Raw genomic sequence first — 25,378 nt, 5'->3', positions numbered from 1 at the left:
GGAACGGTCCTGAAGACTCTAATTTCATGCTTGTGATAATAGCAATGAATGCATTCATCTTACCCCAACTACTGGTCTGAAGGAAGACAAAAAATAATCTCTTGCAGTAGTGTAGAACTTTGTAAGAATGCACAGTCTGTGTGGGAGCACTACTGAGAACTCTGCTGACAGATACAGCTGCTTTTCAAGTGGACGGAAGAGGTAGAACTCTGGAAATGCCAGATGTCACAGATTCTTTCAGAGTTCTCCATGACACTGCTGAGGCCATTCCCATTTAATGGAGTTCATTCCTGTTTGGCTATTTTTGAGATTTAGAGTGGCACTGCATATGTTTTCTGTAAGGAAGCAGACACCAAGCACAGCACCGCTATTCCAGCAAGAGTACTTTGAAAGCTGTCAAGTGCTATGCCAAGGTTGTTGCTGTTGATGAAAGCAACAAGAGCTGCTTTTAAATGGTTGAACGTTGGCATGTTTGGCTGATACACCTCTTCAAATGGAGGTTATATATAGCTCTCAGGCAATGTTTATGCTGAATGAAGGAAAAGATGAATCAGAACTGACTGGGATGGAAACATTGGGGTTTGAATTGCTGGCCTGCAGAAAGATCTTGTTAGAGACCCTGAGTGGATCTATTTTGTTCTCTGTTCCTGAAATCCATATCTATAAAATATGAGCACACTTGCAGCAGCAAAGAGATGGAGTTTGCTAGGTTGTTAGCATTGTGCTAACACTGTTAAACCTTGCTAATGACTGCCATTACATCTCAGTTGTGTTCCTGAAAGTTGGGGTGTTGGCAAGTCCACAAGTGACTGCAGACTACATGCAGGCACAGGATAGCAAAATCCATGGAGTTTGCTCTCAGATGAGCCCATCAGTCTATTCCTCAGCAAAAATGATTTTCAGAAGCTAATCTTACACTATACAGTCCATATTCTGGTTATTAAGAGTACCTAAGATGTTAACACGAGCTTGGCTGTGTAGCACCTTACCTTCACACAGTTCTTGAAAAAAAAAAAGCCTTTACAAACCTTCCTCGTAGCTCTGACTCTGGGACTCTTCCCTTTTGGCAAGGACTCTTTGGCTGGAAACAAACCATGGGCCTGATTGACGTGGTGCAAATACCTACTCAATCCTGAGACATTTATAGGAAGAAAATGGTATGTGAATGCTTTCACTGGAATTTATGTAGTTAAGTAACAGAGATGAGTTGCAGAGGGCTAACGCCTGATTAATTATGATGTGTTTGAGTGCCTGAGGCTGAAAGCTGCATTGTATACATGCTGGACATACCCTTCCTAACAAATAGCTTCCAAAGACAGAAGAAAGAACAAGCAGAAGAAAGGAACAAAGAAATTGTGGTCCAACTGTTTCAGCCTTTAATGTGATTGAAGTTGATGCAGTGGCAAAGTATAGCGTGTCCATCCTTTCAACAGCATACTGGGACGAAGGAGGATGAAACAGCACATCTAAGATATTGGTAAGATAAGTCAGGAGTTCATTATTCTTTCTGTACCTTTGGAGATCTTGAAACAGATCATCTGAGCCATGTGTTCGTAATCACTCCTTTTTGTACTTCAGTTTACAGTGAAGCTGAGATTTTACACTACCCATGTCAGCTGTGTACAGCAGAACCGCAGTGGTGTGAAAGGGGAAAAAGTGGACTGTTCCTGCTTTACAAGATGGTTTTACATTTTTGTGTTAAATTGTGGAAGATATTTCTTCCCGTTTCTTCATGATTTCATAAAGAAGCAGCCAAGTGTAATGAAATGTCATGTCACTGGTAACACAAACCAGTTGAGCTTTCAAGTAAGCACTGGAAAGACTGAAAATTGGTGAGTGTATGCTTGGACAAGTATGTGTCTTGTATGCGTATGGTATTCACACCTGCAGTGGTATTTTGGCCATCTCTCAGACAAACAAAAGTTTTTTGGGCTCTCTCCTTTCTTTACCAACCGCAGTCCCCAGTGGGCTCAGATGTCTCATCCTAAGCTTGCTGACACCAACCTTTCTCTGTGGCATGGAGCTGACTGAGCCCAGCACCAGGCAGCCCAGCAGTGATCACTGAGCCCTCAGCCTGCAGGCTGGCATTTTGCTGGGTGCAGCCACCATCAGCACTCAGGGCTGTATCTGTGCTCATGCACTGCAGGAAGGATTTTGCATGTGAGTACCCATGGTCTCTTCACACTTCATACTTCACAGCCCACATGGGACTTACAACAATAACCAGGATGCTCTGCCTTACTGCTTAAATACCCTCATGAATATACTCCAACCTGATCTACAGTTCAAATGAATTCAATAAGGCAGAGGAGGATTTAAAGACATTTTAAATAAATTAACTTCTGGATGGATGTTTATTAAGTTTTATGAAGCCATTTACTCAACTGCAATGTTTGTTTCAAAAAGCATCTGAATTTTTCCTCCTCTTAACTATGGAAATTACCTTTGTAACTGAAATGAGAAATACGGGCCAAGCTGAAAGCATTCCTCCTTGCTTGTAGCCCTGTTCCCTTTCTAAAATAGGAAGAAACCCACTGTCTATCCACAGTGCTTTGCTTTCCTTTGCATCGGTGGGGCATGCTGTGATGCCTGATTGCACAGTACTGGGAGGGAAGGTTTCATTGGTAGAGCACAGCTCACTGGTTTCTGAGAATTTTGCTTTTTCAAGGAATCAGTTCTGAACAAGGGAATTCATGAGTAGAGGGCAACATTTTTCACCTCAGTTTGAACCAGGTCTGGTTATTCTGAGACTCTGCTGGGAGCATCTTGCTCTGCACGAAAATCTCATGCAGAAAAAAGGACATTGCTGCATATCGTGGATTTTCACTGCTGAAGAGTTTAACTCCATCTCTGTGGGCAGCTGACTGAAAATACACCTTTTAACAGGGCAGGGCTGAAGACCAAATAAAAGGATCCATCGAGTAAATTATTGGGTTCTTCAATAATTGATGATGTAGGGACAACAGAAATCCTGCTTTTCTCAACTGGAAGCAGAACCAAAATGCTTTTGGAGAGCCAGCATTTCTCAGAGAGGTTTTAAAAGATGAATTTTGTATCCATGAATGACTCCAAATAATTAAATATTAGTTCGATGTTGCTTTCCAAGCAACCTTTTGAGCTGCTAGAAATCAGAACAATCATGTGGAATGGCCAAAAAGTATGAAGATGCTGTGGGTTGTGCTGTTGCTCAGCTGAGCTACATTATGACAGTTTTAATAGGGAGCTGCAGGGAGAATGGAGGTGCCTCATTTTTGCTCACGAAGTGTAAAGATGCTTTAATACAAAGGCAATACCTGAGTATCCTGTTCCTACAAAATTACATCTGTGTTGGAAAAATCAGTGCCAGGAGGAAGTGGGTCACGCAAAATAAAGAGGAGGAGACAAAGAATAGGAGGGGAGATTTCAGAGCTAAGGCCCAGGAACCTGCGTTGTCTTTCAGCAGCACATTCTCGGGGGCACAGGCTGTCTCCTTTGCTGTGTACATACACCTTCTCATGCAATAAAGCCCCAATCAGTTCAGTGTTCCAGGCAGAGCTGCTGTAAAAATAACAGCCGAGATGTAATGTTTTTTAGTGCTTTCCCTACAATAGGAGAAAACAAGCAGGAAAGAGAAACAAAGGAGTTCAGAAAACAGCAGGACTCTCGCAGAACCAGCTGGATCTCAGCACAGCAAACTGTCATGAAGGCTGGGACATCTTCACTCCCATCCCTCAGGCTTGTCACACTCTCAAAGCCCTGGGGTTCAACCAGAGGGAGCTGGATGTTCTGCGCTGCTGCTCCTAACACCACAGCAGGCTGGGCTGTGAAGTGGCACACACTCTCTTTGCTTTTACCTGATCTAAGGAGATTTCACAGGGCTGGAGAGCAGCCAGCAGCTTGTTCTGATGAGCAGGGTGTGTGACCCAGGCACGGCCACCACCAGATCAAGGAAAATCAACCCAAGCCTTAAATTTGAATATTTATTTCTTAGGTTCAATTAATGACAAAATAAAATAAAATACCATACAGTACAAAGGCTAATATCAGGAAGTAACCATTTCATTACAGTTTGATAGTAAACACAGTATCAATAATAGCATGTTACATCAAAAGAGCGTTTCCCATTGCTGTACAAAAGGATTTCACACCCTTTCCCTTCCCTTTGTCACAGAAAATCTTACAAAGGAGACGCTGACACACTTTGAACATTCATTTTTTTCCCATTGCACAACAGGCCACAGAAAATAAAGCACATCAACATTTTGTAGTTCAGAAAAAAAAAAAAAAAAGGTGCACTTTAAGAAATGTTTGCCATAAATACAGTATATGCAGGACTATCAGGTGGCACAGCTGGGGAAGGACTCTTGATCACAAAGCCAGGACACAGCACCATGAATTTTAGCAACTTCTGTTTCCCTGCTCAGTGAGTATGAACTGAAAACAGAAGTCGTTCATCTGTAATTTAAAGAATCAGACAGAGCTCCAGCAGATAAAGCTTTGTTTAAACAGCTACCAAACAACACAGCCAGGAAGATATCAGAACTAACACTCAACGCGTTGCACAGGAAAACTCCAGCGCTGTCAGCCCCCACTGAGGGCATGCACAAATGGTAGCTGCACAGATGCTCAGCTCAATTCCACAAGACAAGCTGTCCACAGCAACAGCAGACTTTTAGTTCACTGGATGTTTGATGCTATAAATGCAAAGGTCCTGTGATTGTTGTGTTTCTAGCACGTGTCCTGCCAACCCTCCTCACCCATTTTTCCATTTAGTTTTCTTCTTTACAGTGCAGTCACTGAAGCGAGATCTCATGTGCTTTGCAAAGAGACAAGCTCAGCAGAGCGTTCAAACACCTCTGCGTATGGGGCCTGCGGTGAGAAAGTCCTGTCTGGGGGAAATTTCTGAACAGCATAATGACTTTGGAAATCTAATTTCACACACTGCCAAATAGACGGCCCTGACATGGAGACTGTGAAGATAAACGAAACCTCAAAAGTATATTTGAAGAGGTCACTTGATAAACCGTCCTCAGATGGGAATCGCTCTGAATCCATCTGCCAGCACTGCACATCTGTGGGTTCAACGGATTTTTTATTTTTTTTCCAATCAAAACAAGCAGTTTGAAACTCTTACAGGACATTTGCATAGATTAACAGCACGCTGCATGAGTGCTCACCGCTCTGCCCCAGAAGAGAATTCAGACAAGACAGGAACACACAGATGTGAGGACGCATTTTGTTTAATGGCAAAAGCCAATTATACTCCACTAGGTTTAAAGCTAAACCCCGTAGGGTTAGCAGTTGTTGAAAGGCATGGAATGAAAGAGAACTGTGTCCTGGGTATATACTGGGCATTTGGTACCTTTTTCTTCACGAGAGTACCATGCTTTTCTTTAGAAAACCATGGGGTCTTATAGTGACTTATCCTCACCTCTTTGAGCTCAGGGAAACCAAAACTATTTTGAGTATAGCAAAACTAGGTGATGGGGGGGGGAAGAGGATGAAATCAGCTGCAACTTCCACTTCTCAACTCAGGTAATCAGATTTGCCCAATGGAAGAGGTAGCTTTGAGCTGCAATCCCAAGTTAAGGCCATAGACTCTGGCCTGCTCCCACATTAACCTGAAGGAACAGGGCTTTAGAAGCCAGAAAACTGCTTGAATAAATCTCCCATTGCAGGCAGCTCTTCAGGACTTGAGCATTCCAACAAACACTGCAGAAGATCTTTATGACAAGTTCTTTTTCACTCCAGCTTGTTTTCATTTTCATGTCAAACCAAAAATAAAGCCACCACCTTCACAGAGCTGTGATCAAAAGTTCCGTAAGCTGCCAGTGTATCTCAGTGATAAAAATCAAAGCCAAACATCTTATGTGAGAATATTTCAGTACAGTGTTTCCTAAGATAACCAAGCACATTTCAGCAGGTTGGTGTTTAATGAGCATATTAATAGCATTAAACATTTTAAAGGTGAATACTGGAAAGCAACTGAGACACACAGGAATCCTAATGAAAGTCAAAGCAACACACAGTTACAGCTTCCATGGGAGGTTTCAGAAACCACCTCACAGCTGTTGACTCTATTTAGAAGTACTGTTAAAAAGTTTGGGTCCTCTCCAGAACTATTTAAAGGTTGTCTTGCCTGCAAGGCTGGCACTAAGTGTGCAACATTAAGACTCCTCTTCCTCTGCTCATCGTACCTGGACTTTGCTAGTGCAGGAGGAGCGAGAGCAGTGAAGATAATTGGGTTTGTAGGGTCTATTATGGATGGTGTCCATGAGTTAGTTATTTTGTTTGCAGCTCACCTTCCTCGGTCAGCTGGAAGCTGTCAAGGTGCCACAAGTGCTGTGTCTCCCTCTCAGCTACAGTCGTCTACAAACATCATAGAAGTTTGAGCTGTAATGGACAGACATTAGATGAAGGTAGCAAAAGTGAATAAACCAAGAACATACAGGTCTATACATGGTTCTGCTATTCCTATGTGTTTCACATAGCCCATGGTGCAGGATATATTGATCCTCTACAGCTTCTCTTCCAATCTGCCCAAGCCATTTCTAGCACACACACAATGATAACATTTGCTGGTTGCACAAAAATTTCCTTGCAAAGAGAAGCCAGTCTCCTCTGTCCTTTTTCTTTTTCTGTGTGTGTGCCCCTTTACTGTTTTTCCTTGTCAAAGAAGAGTCAACTGCACATGAGCAACAAAAGTGCTTTGTCAATTGTAAACTGCCCTCTGTTTTGTACAACAGCTAGGGCAAGAAATTCAGAGAAGGCATGACAGGACAGAGCCTGTAGTTTGGCGGAATCAGAAGGAACTAAAGCCCGACCGATTCCTGTTTTGAGCCCTTTCCTTTGGAGTATTTCTGTAGTAGGCATTAAAATAATCTGTCCCTTCTAGGTGTGGTTGGAGGTCAAGGCTGGCAGCAGACAGATGAACCATGCAGCTAGCTCTGTACCACTGCCAATAAATGCCTCAGGAGCAGAGAGCTGTCACACACAACAAACAACAAATGCCCTGGAGGTGTTTCCTTCATGTCCTGAGCCCAGCAGGACCTAACTCATGAGATGCTGCTGGTACTGAATGTATCAGGAACTGATCTGCGTTGCAGAGGACACTGGAGATCTGCAGGCCCACACAGCTGTGCTTGGGGCCAGAAGCACACGTCCAGCATTGAGACTAGTCCTATGTTCCATGAGTGGTCAGTAGTTGCAGAGTGACAGGGGATAGGCAAAGCTGGAAAGCTGAATGGAGCCAAGCATCACTTCTAGTTTGTCATAAAGAAGCAAGCCCATTCTGCAAGTGTGCAGGGATTTGCAAAGAGCCTCCTTTCAGCAGAGCTTCCCCTAGAACTCTCTTTATGAAGAATCTCTTCATTTCTGTGCTTTTGAACAGGAATAACCCACCTTTCCTTTCCCACAGCCATTCTAAGCAGCAGAAGCAAACAGCAAAGTCCGTCACCAACAGAGAATAGCCCTTCTCACAACAACTCCAGATAAGACTAAAACCTAACCTTATTATCAATGCTCTCCAGCCTGCCTCTTGCCCCAAAATGGCTTACCTCTATTTTAGAGTATGTTTGAGTTCCTGCTAATGGTTTGTGACTGCATCACTTTGTAAAGGCCAGACCTTTGACAAAATGCATGGTTTCCCCGATAGGATGTGTTTGGCTCACCTTTGTGTGAGCACAAATGGGTGTTGAGGAATGTCTCTGGCAAGAATGTGAGCAGGCACAGCTTTGATTTATTTTCTACCTCTGTGTGAAGGGGGACATAAGGTCACTAACAGCAAAATCACAGCACAGGTTGAACAAGATGATGGGTTGGTTCCCGGGTTCATGCAGGTCACCATCTGGTGCTGTGACAGCAGGGAAAGCCCTTTAGCTTGTCCCAGAGGCCCTTGATTTCTGATGCCAAAGGCTCTTGGGCAATTTGTTACATCTCATAGATGGTTGTTAGTGGTAGAACAATATAGGAAAAAACATCATGCCACCTATCCTGGCCAGCTGAGAAATTTCAAATTCAAAGCAATAATCAAGGGGAAAAATATGAGGAAGATATGCTGTATGTCCTCTTATTTTGATCCTGATTTTTGTTCAGAACCCGCTCATAGTCAGGATTCAGCACTACCCTGACTGGGCCAAACTGTCTGATTTGCTGTAAACAGGTCTTAACTCTGTTCCTCTGATTTGTTAAAAGAAAGTTCTTTTAGAGCTAAGTCTCCCCAGCTTAGACCTTGTGTGATGAGATCAGTGTACCGACAGTTTTGGTAGCAAAAAGAAATGAAAGGCAGAAGAAGAGGCCCTGCTGCCTACAGCCAGTAGCCTATGAGATGTCAGCTTATGAAAATAATGGGAAAAATCTTAGTCCTACAGAACTGGGCTGGTTGCTCTTACATCAGCAGGCTGGATCCCTCGGCAGCCTACTGTTTTTTCACCTCTTTAATGCAGGCCAGCTAGCTGTTATCCCTGGCAAAAGAAACAAGAGTTTGGCTGTGTGGCATAAGTAAGATTTTCCATTTCTGTTCATTTTCAACACTCCAGCTGGGCACAGTTCCTACATTCTTGACTTTGCCAGAGACTCTGTTACTTATAGGTGTTGCAATACCAATACCAGAGAGTGGGGCTCCCTGCGCCAGGCACTACGCATGCCCTAAAGTGAAAGCTGACTCCAATTCCCCCCAGGCTATCCTCACCCTATTCTAAGTAAGGCATCATCTGTTGGTGTTTAAGTTCAAGGAGCCAGAACGGCTCTTTTGAGCACCCAGGTCATATTTGTAAGAATTTAGATGTAATTTTAGAACACCCATCTGACTCCCTGAGTTCTCACTCCTTGCTCATTGAGTACCCATCCATAGATGAGCATGTCCATTTGCCAAAAGCAACCCTTTCATTTTGAAACTGCTTTTTCCTCCTTAGACTCTGCTCAGTGCCACCAAGAGGCATGATCTCAAACCTTTGGATGTGAACATGGCATCTCTGCATTGAGAGAAGGATGAAAGTATGAAGTAGCCTAAATTTAACATATATTGGCTTCCCAGTTAACACTGTACCTGGATTTACACCAGACTGAACTTACAAATCGTGTAGACATCACTCACAGGAGGCAAGGCCAATGCTTTAAATTAACCTCGAAGTTACTGGCAGAATGAAGCCTATTTCTCCAACAAAAATGACTTTGCTAAACACGCTTTGTGTTACATGAATTCGGAGACCGTGCATGAAAGTCACAGAGGCCTCTCTCAAGTTTAGACTCCACAAAATGCATTTCTCTTCCTCCTTTGGCTTCAGTATGTAGTTTCCCTTGTGACCTGGCTGGAAAAAGTGTGGTTGCTGGAAATGCTGTTGGATTTCCTGGTAAACGCAAGTCGTTTTTTCTTCTTCCTCCATGGCAGGCACACGAGTGTGAGCGTAGAAAGGAAGATCTGTCGGAAATTTGCAGATACCAGGTTGTATAGGATGGGGTTGATTGCTGAACTGACGTAGAAGAGGACATTGGTCAGCATGTAGAAGTAGTGGTAGAAGTTGAAAAGGAAACTGGAAGAACAGATGAAAGATAGAATTCTAAGAAGAGTGAAGAGAACTGGAATAATTCAAAGTCACAAGTGTGAAGAAAACACGAGCTTTTCTTGTTGCTCACTTTTCTCTGTTAGGAACATGATCTTGCCAGTGGGAGTCAGTGCAGGCGCCCTTTGGTTTCAGCTGAGACTGGGCAAGTGTAGGTCAAATACCTTTACAGAGGTCTTGCCCCAGTCTCTGCCAGTTAGAAACTCATTTATGCCCTGGGACTGCATGAGACATTTGCCTCCTGTTCATTTTTTCTTTGAAAATAGACATGCTTGAAATTGAGAAACCAGATGGAAATTTGCTTCTGTGTAATGCATATATATTAGTCTGACTTTTCTGGCTGCAGTTCTGGTATACAGAGCCTGCAGAAGAGCCAACATCTTGTAACAGATGCAGATATCTCCTCCCCTGGGCAGTGAGAGCTGCATCAACTCATTCAATGGGTCCCTGGGTTGGGATTTGCCTGTACTCTGGGATGACATTCTCAACTCTGGGGGCAAGCTGGTAATAGTATGCTTTTGGAACATATCCTCGCCATCACAAAATGATGTTTTCATCTAGAATGTTCAGCTTTATTTTTTTTTCTTTCTGAAATATGTTTCCTTGGGAAAACTGAGATCATCATCTCTGTGCTGGTAAAGGGTTTATAAACAACACAGATCTCATTTTCAGCAAGATGTTCCCCAGGTTCGTTTATCTCAGTGGAAACCGCAGACCTTTTTGTTAGTCTGAGCGCTGTCTAACGAAAGATAAATAGACGAGTGTTGGAGTACATCACCAGCTCCCCATGGCCCCCTCAGCCGTGCCAAGTATGGTGTGGCCCATCCAGCCCTTACAAGCCAAGTTTCTCAATGTAGTTGTGAAAAATTAACTTAGCAAAGATTTCTTCAGGAGCAGACACTTGCATTTATAGACGATTTTGTTGAGCTGCTGCAAGCTCTTGATTAGCTGCCATACAGATTGTTCACCATTCATAATATGCCTGTAAATTCAACATTTTCCTAAACTCACAGCTTTTGAAAGAAGAAGAAAAAAAGTGAATTCAACTGGAATGCATAAATTCATGCTAACTGCCAGCAGAATTCTCTACCTCTTTGACTCAAAGCACAACCAGCCACTACATAATTGATTGCTGCTTTAAGTGCTTTACATATAGGAAAGCAAATAAGAAACAACAGTTTGCCCCAGTGTGCGCCTAGAGCTCTGTTTTCATGATCAAAGTTTTTGGCTTTTACTATGGATGTATGTATATTTCCATGCAGCAAACTGCTGTATGATAAATTACTATTATATATGCTTGGAGTTTATGAAATTTTAATGTCTCATTGTTGCTCTGCCTTTTGGTATCATAGATCTTTTTTCTTTTCCTGTTCATTGCAGTAAGCAGAGCCAGATCCAGAGAGAACAGGGGCATAATGCTGTGGGATGAGAGAGACATCTTACAGTGAGAACCTTTTATGTTATCTCCCTCTCTTGGGTTACCTGGGTTTAGATCTCTAGGCAGTGTTAGCACTATGCATATTTAAAATGAATAATCAGTTCTGTATCTGCATTGCTTAAGGAACTGGGCCTGATGCAGCAGAAAAGCTGCAAGTAGCTATTTGTGTGCCCTTGCCCATCTATGAACACCAGAGGTGTGCTCAGTGTAGGTGTGCAACTGCATGTATGTATGTATCCCTACACTGTCTGTGAGCCTGGACATTTTCTGATCAGTGAAAACTGGTGTTTAATTTTGTTGCACTCCCTGCAAAACGCAGTGAATGTCCTATCCCAGATTCTGAGCATCCCAGTTATTTTCCCATCTGTGAAATCTCTCCTGTCACTAAGGAAATGTGGCACTGTGCAACTAAATTGGGTGTTGACAGGAGCTGCTCCATCTTAGGGCTGAAGATCAATATCTCTACCATAGAGACAGTTATTCCCTTTGGATGCATAAACCCTTCTGCCAAATGTTGTTTCATCAAGGGCTGTCAGAGGTGAACATCCACTGCCGTTGTCACTGGGGATTGTTCTGTGGTCATAGCCACAGAAAGAAGGGCTGCTGATGCATTCTGGTTCAAACTAATGCTTCCTTCAGCTACATCTGGGGGAGTTAAATGTCAAAGCAACGACTCTTAATTTGGCTGATAATCATGGCAAGAAATCCGTAAGGAAAAACAACAATTAGGAGGTGGAGGTTTTGCCCTCCTTTTCTGTCCGGTCCCCACCCCTATCCCCAGTCTACTGGTGCCCCAAGCTGAGCTCCAGCCTGGCCCCACAACCCAGCATAGGGAGATTTGCTCCCCAGACCACGACTCACTCTGTCCAGTGGTTGGAGGGGACGTAGCAGAACATGAGGCGCCGTATGTGATAAGGGAGCCAACAGACCACGAAGGCAATCACCACCGCACCTGCAAGCCGTGAAAAAAAGCCCATTACTTTTTGTGAGGAGTTTTTCCTCGAGGGTGAAAAGGGACCTGCATCGCTGTAAACTTCGCTCTTAAAGCCCCGCTTTGTTCACATCTTGCTGCTGTGGAAGATATTAATAACCCTGGGGGACAAACAGCCTGAAAATACCTATAAAAACAAGTATAACAGAAATAATAGAAAAAATAGCTATAAGCTGGGGACAGAGAAATTATGAACAAAAGAAGATATAACAGTGATAAGGGACTGCTTATGCCTGGATCAGAAGGAGGCCAAATGAAAACAAACTGTATTTGCACCTATCCTTGCATTTTATGCTGTTAAGGCACTGGGAGTTTTGCCTACAATACCCACAGAGGCAGCTAGTGTGTGTTTTTCATCCAGGTAGACACAGTAATCTCATTAATTTGCTACGTGGAGCCACTGGCCACAGTCCCCTCAGTGCTGGGGATCATTAAACGGCCTCAGGAGCTGCTTTCTGGTGGCAGAGCTTGTCCTTTTATTCTACATTTCTGCAATACCTGAGACAGTGATTACAAGATGCTTGGGTCTGGACGTTATTGTAATAAAAATCGTAAGTTAAAAAGATGATGCATATCTTTTTCCTTTCAGTATTCCAGCCAAGGAATGTCAAACAAAGAAAAACAGAACATTACAACTCTGAAGCATAAAAGCTCTGCTGGTGCTGAGCAATCATCAATCGAAATTAAAAAGCAGATATATCAGGCAATCAAGAGAAAGATTTGTTTCCTTTTGCAATATGTATTTCAACCTCTGTATGAAATGACAACGTTCTGGCAGAATCCCAGCAGGAAATAAAGAAATCTCAGTTAAAACATAACATAATAAAAGCCAAGAAGAAAATCAAGACTAAATAAAATAATTATGTTATTTTTTTTTATTCCAAATTTGCTCTACAGACAGTAAGGGCCTCATCACTCTTGTCCTTTATGTGACCTGTAAGGACTAGGAAGTAGCAATGCGCTCTTGCCGAGCTCCATACCACCAGTGCAATGCGAATTTGGAGGCTGCTTTTCCTTCTGCTTTCTGATTGAAAATATTTAGGCAGCCATGTCCCAAATTCATCAGCTCTCATCCCACAGAGTGGGAGGAGAGGTGCAGATGATGAGCATCTCATAAAAACACAGTCCATGGCAGCTGCACCTCCCCATGACTGTTATGCAGCACAGAGGCAGAGTGAAGGCTCTGGTGAATGGATCCCTTCAATGGGGCAAGAAATTCAATAATTCCTGGTGTCCAGATCTGTACTCACACTTTATTTCAACTGCATGGGTTCTCATTTATTATACACATCACTATCAATGGAGATGGCTAAGTTATTTACTTAGTTATTTAATCAGCCTGTGCGATGCACCAAAGCAGGAACCCTGCAAAAGTCACTTATTCAGTAAAATTTTAAACACTCGAAAGAATATGTTTTGGAAAGCAGGCAAGAAGGGCTGGTTTTATTCTCTCATCTAACTGAATTCGTTATTTCATTCTGAGTGTTTTTTGGCTGCTATATGGTCATTGTGATCGCAGATATAATTTGTCACTATAGGGTCTGCAGCTTTTCAGCAGTCTAAAAGACACCACCAAGTGGATGAATTTGACCTGCATCTCATCCAGATAGTTTGTAGAAACCTTCGTGCACTGACAGGTCCCAGGTGTTGCCTCTGCCTGCAGCTCTTCAGGCACTGCAGGGCCTGGATTCTTTCTCATGCCACCTTTAATGATCCTGCGCATCTGCCCATTAAATCTCCCAACACGTTAATTGAAAGTGTTTTCCTTCTTGTAAAGGAGCTCTGCTTCCGTGGCTCTGAGAGTGTGATGCCAGACAGCACAGAGGCAGGGGTCCATATCAACAAAAACACATGCTGAGAGAAATAACCACTCGACCTCAGCAAACAGATAGTCAATTAAATAATCTGTGGTAATTCTGTAATATCCCAAGCAATCATTCTGCAATTAGAACTGTATTAAACACATGGCTAGGAAGCACTTTAGGGGCTGATTTTGAAATCCTGGCTGGGCAGCGTGCTGTGAGACTCTGTGGAGCGCAGGTGAAGAGGCCCTGACCTGCATTTGTCACTCTTAACCCTGCTGTATCAAGGGCAATGTTGCTGCCAAAATGATTATTTATTACACTTATAGGCTCCTAAAGCCTATTTTCCATCATCTGATGCTTCACATGGATTGGATTTCTTTGGTGTTATAAGATGGGGCAGGACAGCCTGGTGGAGCCGAGCACCACCTGGGAAAGGGTTCAAAACAAGGCACAGTGGGTCTTCGTTTACCTTCTAAATCAAACTCATAATTTAAAAGTGCAAACCTGAATTACTGCATCCTGTGATTTTCTATTTTGTCTTGTGGCTCGATGCCCGGCCTGTTGGAACTGCATCCCAAGGAAGAAGGGCAGGAAGTCCGCAGAGGGAAACAAAAATCTTGAATGACGTCTTCTTCATTGTGCAAGAGAAGATTTAGACTGTGCCAGTCTTGATTTTCAGACTAAACTGGATGTGGAAGCAAGCCGGGAAGCTAAATTTTATTAGATTGCACTGAGTATTTTATTTATCATGAGTATATCCTGTGTTTGGGGCTGGGAGGTGGCCATTTTCCAGGGCCAATGTCTCAAAAATCTGGCAATGTGCGTGTAGCACATCACCTGTACATGGGCCCTGGCAGTGCCTGCTGGACAGACAGAAGAGAGATGCTGCTCAGAGAAGCTCAAATCCAGCCTTCCTCAATAGCTTTGCTCAGTCAATTTTGGCCAATTTCTTTCTTATTCTTTGTGTTTCAAAGGGAGCTGAAAAACAGACAGCATGTCATAAGTTTGGAACAAAGACAGGAGCTGTCTGGGTCTGGGCAGACCGAGCAGAACAAAACCTCTCATCCTTTTCTGAGTTTCAGCATATCAACAGCTGTTCATCTCCAATGCTGCTCAAGGAATGCACGCTCCGGCCGGTATTGAATAAAGTATAAAGCAGAGGAATGGAGCTCATTAATTTGCATTGATGTTGACTTCTAGAGAAGCAGCCCCTGCACATTCAAAGCCCTGGGGGTTTTAGCTTATTTAGCTGATGTCATTACAAGAGAATCTATCACAACGGAGAACAAGTGTTACCGTGTGGTTTGATATGAGAGTTGGAGAAAGTTGGGACAAGTGCAGATGCAGCTGGCAGTGCCTGGCTAAACCTCGAGGCGCTGTTTATGCAAAGTGATGCAGTACCTGACAGGTTATCAGCAATATTTACACCAGCAGGCCCCAAACTAGGGGTTGTGGCACTTACAATGTGAGAAGGAGCCTAGTAAAAGTTAAACTGCTTGTGCTGGTATTTGGGTCACAAGGCTGTAGAACAAAGCATTTCCATAAAAGTCGATAACTACCAGCAGAGAGCGGAGACCACCAGTATGCACCAGTAGTGTCCAGGAGAGTGAAACAAGGAGAAACTGGGAACTGAAGGAGCCCAGGGAGCCCACAGCTCCTTCAGAAGCTGCTGAAGGCACATAGACTTTGCTGGGTGCAATCCTCCTGTTCTCTTGTATATGTTACAGAACAGTGTAATCATTAGTTTTGACTCCTTAATTTACATTCTCTGAAACCGGAGATCTTCTTTTATTATCCTGTATCATTTGCAGACAGCAGAGTGAATAGAAAAACCTTTTCAGCACAAAAAAACCCCCAAAGTATTGTACTCTGACTATATTCTCCAGGCTTGATTTTCAGAGGATTCAGCTGACAGATTTGAAAATGAATGTGAATTCCTGGCTCCGTTCACACAGGGCAATGTGATTAAAACATTCACTGGCACCAGTGAGACCTGGTTTCATCCAAAAGGAGCGAGGCAGAATGAAGGTTAAAAGCCAACCAAAGAATGGGGCTCAGCAAGCAGCGCATCCCTGCCAACACACCGCAAACCAGGGACTCTTCCCAAGTCCCCTTCTAAGATAATTAGTCGTAGATGTGGCTAGATTCAATCTAAGCTTCATTTGTGTCATTACTCCCAAGGATATCAGGGTGTTAGTAGGAGAAGGAAGAAGAAAGAAGAAATTTTCCCCTTGGAAGGATAGATGAGGGCTCTAGTCTTCTCCTCACCCCACTCAATACACTTTCTACTCACTACAACCAGCTATAACCCAAGGTGACATCCTTTGCAGCCCCCTTCTTCATTCTCCTCTTGTTTTGAGTCTTACATATCCTTTATTCCTCCCTGAGCTGTTTCTGCTTGCTGAGGGATTCTGGCACTGTATTTGCTGCATGCTTCTGAAGTCACAGAGGCCTGGCTAGATTTCATGTCTAAAAAATGCATCAGTTAGCTTTTTAAACACTCATACAAGGCAGGACCCAATACCTGGAAAATCTACTTGCCCAGCTTGGCCAGCCCTAGAGTTGTATTCAGAGATGCAGCAGCTGGAGCCTGAATTCCCATAGCCCTAGGAGCCTGAATCCCTGCAGCCATGCCCAGCAGCCGCAGGACTGGCACACAGATCTTCCTCTCCCAACAGGCACAGCTGTGCTGCATTTCTGCTCCTCAGAGGCTGTTTACAGAGTGCTCTGTACAACTCCCTTTATGTCACTTGGCAGGCTGCAAAGTAAACCTACACGTACAAACACCTCCAAGAAACACATACAGCTATTATGTGGCTCATTTATCCTCCTGAATTTTAGTTGACACTTCTATCCGTGCTTCAAGTCATGGGAGACTCGCTGAACTCCACTTGCAGCAGCTCAGATTTTTGCTAGGGTTACAAACTGTCATGAATTTAGTTCCTTTCTTGCAAGCAAAGTGCTTCATGGATAAATCTGATTTCCTTATAGTACAGACTTTCAGACTGCTGTTCTTCTGTGGACCTTTGCAGCTGCAAAGCATTTGTTATTTGTTACTCCTATTTGTGAGATAGTTACACTATAATCTCATAGCATTATTCTCCTCGAATTGGTAGCTCAAACTTGGAACATCTGAAAAGAGAAATGGACAAACTCTTCAGCACATTTTTCTGGAGGGGAATTATTCACACACAAAGTAATGAAACACGTAGGATGCACGGATGCTTCATTAATACTTGGCATTTGCCTGGCATTGCTTGAAGAGGCCCCAGAATCATAATTTTAACATTCTCAAACTTTCAGTTAAAAAATATGGTGTGACTTCATTTCCTAAAAACTATCATACTGAGGCATCAACCAGCCAACTGTGGGAGGCTGAAGGATATTCTTTTAATTCTTTAAACCTCTCTAAAAGCTTTATAATTGCTTCAGTTAAGCAGCTTCTGTAACAGAGCAAATGCTACCTGGGAGAGTTCACGCTTTAATGAGCTTAGATTAGTCCACCAGGGATGCATAATGCCTGCACTCAATGTCCATCAGCTTGCCTTGGTGTTGTTGTCATTACTTGGCTGTGCCCTTCAGTAACTCCTTCCTGTTTGCTGGACATGCAGTTGTGGAGGCAGTTGCTCCAAGAATAGGCATTTCTTTCTGCAGTTGCTGGATAGGCTGCAGGCTGGTGTTTTGATGGAGACAATTAGTCTGTGTCACAGAACTGTCCCCTTTCAAGAAGAAAGGTTGGCCAAGAAGCGCTTCCAGATTGAGCCAAGCTCAAATATGCCCCTAGAAAGACTTACATTGGATGCAGTGTGCAATAGTCTGGGCAGCATGTGTGAGGTTTCATCTGCTGAAAGCGGCTTATTATGAAGGGTGTATATCTGCATGTGTGTTTGAGAGCTAGTGTATAGCTCAGATTTGTTTAGGTAGCTTTCTTCCTTATCTAATGGTTGGTGTGTCAGGATGCATAACCAGCAGATTCACCCTTCTGTGCAGTGCCACGTAATGCCTGAGGGACTTGGCTGAGCAGCACTGCTACAGCGCAACCAAGGAATAAAGGAGTCCTCACAAAGGAGCTGGAAAGCCACCAGTTCCTGAAGCTCTCGGGATGTGGATCCTCACACCTACAGAAAGCTGACAGCAGAGAGGGAATTACAGTCAGAAATCACACGCTTAATGAATTAATGAACTGGCTCACAGGAAGCAGGGCTGACAAGTTCCTCGATCCTGATCTCCCTAATTGTTTTGTACATGACCAGAGTCAAACAGAGCCAAGAAAACACATACAAGCTAGAAAAGAGGAGGAAAGTAATTGGATTGTGGACATTTGCATGAAGCTGCTGGCCTGACAATTTTCGCTCCTATTTTAATGTAATTAAGTACAAACTCAGTAGATGTGGAAGAAGGAAGGAAAGTGTTTGGTACTTTGATCTTATCAAACTCTGCACACCATGAACTGAAAAAACTTGTTTTTTAAGCACTGGTTGTATGTATTCTGAAACATTTCACCATTAAAAACATAACCAAGCTTTTGTACATCAGGCCAAAGTTTACTTTTGGAAATGGAAAATACTTTAATCCTCATAAAGTCTAATTTCATGCCAACAGCTTTATTAGTGTGGACAAGGGCCATTGTTTTCTTTTCCCACTGTCTTCCATAAACTCATCAGTCTGGGTGGGTGATTTTGGCTGCCATGGAGCCCAGCACAAATCATATGCATTGTCGTAGAAAGAAGGGCTGCCATCAGTACCGGGAGTTAACCTGGACTCATTGGTGAGGGATGCTCTTCCACTGTAGGGAGTGGGACTTTTGGTGGGTTCTCTAGGGCCAGGATTTCCTTCCCTATGGAAAAGGGGGTCTTGGCCAAAGCACTGCAGCCACCAAGAGCCTTGCCATAAAAAGCAGCAGCTGGAAGGCTTTCATCTAACCAGCTCTCACATCTCATGTGCATGAGGGCCCTCACAGTGCAAAACCAGAACTGGCATATTTTAATAGACTTTTTTAGGGTGCTATTTTTTAACTGCTTTACTTTATCATCTGTCAGTTTAAGCTACCAGATTCTTTGTTTTTTCTTCAGATTGCTTAATTAAGGCTTCTGGAATTTCACAGCGCCACTTGATTCCTGGCTACTGGATCTTTTACGTAACTTTTGTCTGAACCAAAGCTCTGAGAAAAAAAAAAAAAAAAACAACAAAAAAGGAAGGGAATGAAGCCAGATATTTAAGACCTAAGTTGCTGCTGATGGAATCATTAAAATGCTGAGCCAGTTTTGCTTTTGAACTCATTCAAAAGCTCTTCCTCAGAGAGCCTGTGTGTGAGATCAGGTCTATTCTTTAGCTTTACATATTGGCAAGCAAAGGCAAAAGAAAAGGATTATTTGTTACCACTCTAATTGTGGTTGTTCAGAAGAAGAATAAAATATTGAATCACTTTCTGTCTTCATCCAGGGAGATCACAATTGTACCTCATTTCTCTGATGTTAATTCTCACCCATCAGTTTATAAACTGCCATTTGTGCTCACAGCTATAAATGTTGTCTGAGACACTGCAGTAATTATGAGTACAAAGGTGAACCCTTTATTGCATGTGAAATATGGATAGAGGCATTTTCAATAACTGGGCTTAGGAGTTCATCCAAAATATGTTTGCAGCTGCTTTGAGGCCTGCAAAATTTAATAAAAATCCTCTGAGTAGCTTTTTAAAAAAGATAAAAAAATAAAAAAAATCTATTGCACTCCAATACTCTAATTTGGCTTGGGGTGGAATGCATTTTGTCTTTGCTGCGATATCATGAATAGCTCGGGCAAAGTTTGCAAAACAGCACATGCAAAATCTGGCAGGGAGCAGACAAAATGCAACTCAAGGGGTGTAGATGTGTCCCTTGAGAACCCTGCTGGAGTGACAGTGGGACTTCGGCCCCCAAAAAAGCATATAAATGAGATAAAACCTTCCCCCAGAGCTGTGCACTTGACTTTGGGGGATGCAGAGGCCTCTCCCAGCAGAGCCAGCGGTCAGTAGGGCTTCATATTCAGCCCTGTTTGATATAATCTTCAGAGCAGTGTGTTTATATAGAGCTCCATATGTTGGTTTGGGAGGTCTGGGGGAAAGATTATGCGTCATCTGCTGCTGTAATAAGCAGAGCACCAGGGAAGATTGGCCTGACCCTGGCTGTGTGCGGCACAGGAACAAGGAATGCTCTCTGCAGATGATACAGCGGTCGCCCATCACTGCCCCACTGACTTGCTTCAGGCTTGGATTGTGTGGAAAATATTTTGCTTTTTCATCAACAGAAATAGCGACATTTTAACACTGTTCAGTAATTGAAATTGGAAGTCAAAGTTTTGAAGAGGAAGAACAGCCTGATTTGATTAAGATTTGTTTTTTTTTTTGTTTGGTTTTTTTTTTTTTTTAATCTCAGCTACTCGATTTTTTTTCTGTCAAAAAAAAAAGGAAAATTGAAATCTGAATCAAAGCTGTGACCGTCTGCAAGAAACTCATTTCTATGTGCGTGCCATCAGGGGGAAATCAATTTTCCACACCCCTCTGGCAGAGATCACCAGAGCAGCCCCTACTTTTGCCTGCAGAGAAGGGGGAGGAAATCAATGCCTTGCTTCCAGCAGCTGGAGGGGATCTGCCTGCCTACACGGCCATGAGCAGTGTGCCCACAAGTGACCTGTGCAAGGTGCCCTGTCAGGATGATCTGTTCAAACCCAACCCCACAAAATACCTTTGGTTCTAAAACAACATCAGTTCCCTCACCAAACACAGTGCCCAAAGCCAGCACCATCTGGAAGAGAGGTGTTCAGGTTGGAGGTGGCCAGGGATAGGAAAAGGAGTAGAAGAGCTTTGTATCAGCATGTTCTTTCTGTCTAAGAGAACATAGTTTCTTTCCTTAAATTTGGAATTTTCATGTCTCAACTTCTCCTCCACTGAGAACTATGAATTAAATAATGTTTAAATCCCTCTCTAGCTTCCTTCCTCTATAATGAATTTTTTTTATCCTTTAAGGGAAGATTGATGCAAAGTGTCTCTGGGAGAAAAAGAAAATTAAAGATAAAATTCCCTAAGAAACTCTTGTTATCTCAAAAAAGAAAAAGAGGAAGGAAAGAGACTAGGAGAAGAAATTAACTCACTTTCCAATATGTCGGGCTTTGAGTTGAGAACTGGACAATGGCAAATTTCAAAGCATTTCTCAGGGGTAATCTGGATTTTTTAAAATGTTACTTTTCATTTCAGATGTTTTGAATGAAAGCATTCACCAGTTTCAACCTCGCCCTTCAAATTATATCTACATAGACACTTCTAGCTGCTGCAGTGTCAAAACGCTGCTACTTACGCAGGACCCTGACACCATGTCTCAGGGCTTGCACACGGCCAGGCTCCATGGACATGCTGAGCATCGTCTGCTGCCCACCGATGGTGCAGACCTGGTTTTCCTGGGCAGCTTGCTTGAACATGATCATGAGCTGGTTGGCAATGATGGTGTTGAGCACAGAAATGACGACCATGGGAAACACGAAGGAGATGAACGTGTTGACCTGTGGAGGAGAAACAAGGCATGGTCAAAGCAGGGGAATGGTCAGCAAGGCAGGAGATTGTGATTCATTTCTCACAGCGAGAGTAGCAGCCTGCAGTGGAAATATTTTCCCTTCTCTTGCACTTTGCCTTTGCTTTTGAAGCTTATTGCACAGAGAGAAAGCTCGGACACCATTGTCATGTGTTCATTTAGTGGTGTCAACACTCAAAAAAGGCAAATTCACTCACACCCAATTATGATGTCTTTCCCTTTTCAGGGCAGCTCATTTCCAGAAGTGTCATGACCAAAAGGTATCATTATCTTTTTATCTTGCCAGTGGCAGGATGCTTTGTAGCTTTCATTGTGCGGAGCACGACTCCTAAATAACAGTATGTTATTATATTTTTTCTTTATTATGAGCTCTACTCGGGATATTTCAGCTCTGGCCTTCCCTTGTAGATTTAATGACAGCTTTTTGTTAGCCAGTAATCAAATTGTCCAATAAGCCTTGTGCCTTAAAGGATTAAAATTGATCGGAATAAACAAGTGGAAGTTATAATGGTTTTAGTACAAATTATTTGATTACTACAGTTTTGATAAAATTAAATGGAGGATCAAATTAAGCAGTGATTGAATCAAGTGTAAGTCACTGTTCGTGTCAACTAAAAGCAGAAAGCCTTCGTGAGGGCCTCCGTCTCTGCCTCGAAACTTGCTGGAGCTCAGTTTAGCAATGCAGCCTGGGAAGAAAATGAGCTGTGTGTTCCTGAGACTCATCCTCTCTTCTGGGGAGGAGGCTGATCACATCACTGACATCAGTGGGTGAAAGAGCAAAAGTCCCTAAAAGCTTGGAAGTTTTAAAATTTCAGAACATTAACAAGAATCGAACCGCATGCTACAAACCACTGAGGAAGCAATTTTATTAAAAGCAATAGAACAGCCACATCAACAGAAGGATAAAAACCAAAAAGCAATGGGGACCCTCACCCTGTGGTAGGGTTGTAAGGCATGCTAACTTTTTTCGCCCAGACAGACACATCTCTTGCAGATCAGTGCCTTAAAATACAGAAGTGGCCCCGCACTCTGAGCCAAATCCACGTTCTTCTGCAGGAAACCTCATCAACCAAAGAGTGCTTCGTCTGCTTGGGGGAGAAATCTAGAGAAATCCCTTCTCCAACACAGCAAGATCACCGCACTGTCCAGGTTTCTGTTCTACCCCCAGTATCTAGTTCAGATATATGTTCTCTTTGCTCCGGAAAAATTCAGAAATACAAATGTAAATGGAAAAATGAGGAAAAAATCCCCAGACCTCCGTAATGTAACACAGGTTGCATAAAACAAAGAACTAAGAACATAAGTGTAAGGGGAACAGGTGCACTGACAATCAGAAACAGTTAAGTCTCCATGTTCATAAATTTAAGCAAGATGTAACTCCTCTTTTGGTGAAGACAGGCAGCGCTGTTCTTGCCAGTTTTCTTTTTTAGATCAAGTCTCTGTACAACTCCAGAGCTCGATGCACTTAGCAAAAGTACCAGCTGGGTTTCATCTCCAGCAGTCCATGTTGTGAGAGCATTGACTTTCAGTTTATTCTTGTAATAATAATGGAGCTACACCATGGACAATTTCCGGAGGAAATTCCTAGATATACTTCCCCATTGCAAGCTACTAATGGTCTCTGTTGTTAAATATATACTTTTCCAAGCTCCCCTTGTCTCCTAAAAGTTAGCACATCTCACAGCATCCTGCATACAAAGAAGAGTTATCTTCTATCAAGATGTTAAGATAGATCCTTAAGTGGTAGGCAGCACGTTCACAGCCAGCACAAAATAAGTTTTTCACAGTGGGAGCAATGTGTGCTTGTAAAGAATCTGCTTTATTCAACCTTCACAATGCAGTTGTGCTGAGCTGGCACACACGGGGTGAAAAGCCTTCCTCAGGCTTACAGGTCCTGCAGCCCTACAGTCCCACATGGCTGTTTGTGCTGCTTTAGCTGCTGAATATCCTCTGCCACCACTGAGCAGCATTTGCAAATGAGCAAAATGAAGCGCTTCACTCTGCCACCGAAGATTCAGAGTTTATTGAATTTCACTCAATAGCTTTGCCCAAGCTAAAAATTAGTCTTGCCTAATAGAAACACACAGAAACCAAAAAGTCTGTTCTGAGCTTTCTTTAAAGTTTTGATTCATTCCCAGTACTGTGAAGATTTTAAAGAGCTTGAGAAACTGTCAGGAATAGCATTATGAATTGCTATGGCAGAAGTGTAAAAATTGCATACATTCTATGAAAGGCTCCATTAAAAGATTTCTATCTGGTCCTGATTTGCACCGAAGCCCTTCTGTACCTAACAAAATTCAAAGGGATGGAGAGTTTTAATTTGTGGAAAAAAATCATTTTCAAATACAAACACTCGAAGACAAAAAGAGCCAGAGAAGCAGATCTCTCCCAGCACAGCCCTTGTGCTCGGTGCTGTCCCTGGCTCTCACTGGGCTGTGCACGGGGCATGGCATTGCTGCTGGTGTGCCTCCAACAGCACTTTGAAGCCAGAAGAAGTTTCCTTTCTGAATTGGCAGGAGCTGGTCTGGAATCCCTGGACTATATACTGAACAGTGTTTAGGATCAGAATGACTTGTATGGGTGTTTAATGAGATTTTCATTAGTGCTGACACTCTTCATTATTAGTGGAACTATAGCTGCCAGTGAACACCTATGACTGTTAATTCCTTTGGCTTCTTGCGTACCTTTACAGCCCTGGGAAGGAGGATTTAGACAGTATCCAGCTTCATTTTTGATCTAATAGTCTTAGGCTGTATGCTGGCTTACCACAGAAATGATAGCTTGTGCAATACCACATCCAAACCCTTGTATTCAGGTTGTTTGAATGTAAAAGCAGAGTGCTATGGCCTCATCTCAGCTGCCACCAAGAGTTCATGCTGTTTATCCTCTCCATTAAAACTTACATATATAGATATTTTTTAAAGATAATGCAATACTACAATGTTTGCCACTGGCAGGAATGAATGAAATGCAGAGCCACTTCCACGTTGCTGACTCTCTTGCAGCCAGAGCAGCCCTAAAAGCCACTCAAGCACCAGGCTGGAAGCATTTCTGCAATGGAATTACTGCTCAGGACGAAGTAATCATACAAAGCCTTCATCTCACACAGCACAGAGCCATGGACTTTCTTCCCAGCAGCACTGAGCAGCTCTGCTTGGGATCAGTCAGATGTGTTTCTCCAGGACCCCCAGAGCATGAAGCATTACAACCATGCAGCATTTTGAAGGACTCCAAAGACAGAACAGTTCTGAGGATGAGGCTCCAAGGGCTCATGAGAAGACAAATGGAAATTCATGGAAATAAATTTTCGGAGGATAAAAATGGAGTTATCAGTCCAGTCAGTTATCCAGTCAGCTCAACAAAAATCAGACTTTGTGTTGTTAACTGTTAAAGTCACACAAAGTAAACAAAACTTGAAATGCAGGCAGCAACCAGGGGTCCCAAGGAACAGAACCAGGGCTCCCACCAGCATGGACCTGACTCCAGAGCAGACAAAGGGGCAGCTGATATTTAGGTCAGCATTAGCACTTGTATATGACTCCTGTTTCATGGCAGAGAGCTGAGATGCTCCCCCGCTGCCTGGATTTCTCAGTGCAGAGATCTTCAGCTGTCCCAGAGACTTCTCAAACCCTGAGGACACACAAGGAAAATGGCCCCGAAGGAGCTGGCAAGCATCTCAGATTTGCCTTTCTGGTTTCCTGGCAGTGACGATGGAGAAGCTGAAGATGCAGGGTGTCATGCTTTTGAGCACATCAATTAAACATCGCTGGGATTTAACAAATTAATACATTCTGGTTCACCTCATTTCTAATGGAAATGTAAATTCTCCTCCTCCTGGCTGTGGAGGCTGTACTGTTAGCATATGTCAATCAGAAAAGCACACCCTTCATCATTCGGCTGCCAAACAATCCTATGTGACTACATAGAGTTGAAAAGTCACTAGTTTTCTCACTTGGTGACTGGAATTAGCATTTTTTAACCACTCAGTGAATAACTTCAGCACTAATAATCGCACTGCTCCATTTGTGGGTGCAGCAGTCTGT

General features: G+C 43.0%; 1 protein-coding gene across 1 annotated transcript in view; it reads right to left on the bottom strand.

Moving 5' to 3' along the window:
- Positions 1-9,259: 9,259 nt before the first annotated feature.
- Positions 9,260-25,378, bottom strand: part of NTSR1 (neurotensin receptor 1) — a gene marked incomplete at both ends in the record, with an annotated part of 43,537 nt that continues 27,418 nt past the window's right edge. The window contains 3 exons of the mRNA XM_079543406.1: positions 9,260-9,509; positions 11,839-11,929; positions 21,105-21,306. Of these exons, the coding sequence (XP_079399532.1) occupies positions 9,260-9,509; positions 11,839-11,929; positions 21,105-21,306 (543 nt within the window). The remainder of the gene's footprint in view (positions 9,510-11,838; positions 11,930-21,104; positions 21,307-25,378) is intronic.

Source organism: Tetrao urogallus (genome assembly GCF_951394365.1).
Source record: "Tetrao urogallus genome assembly, chromosome: 16".
In the NCBI taxonomy this organism is placed as follows: Eukaryota; Metazoa; Chordata; class Aves; order Galliformes; family Phasianidae; genus Tetrao; species Tetrao urogallus.
This window is presented reverse-complemented; position numbering and strand designations above follow the sequence as displayed.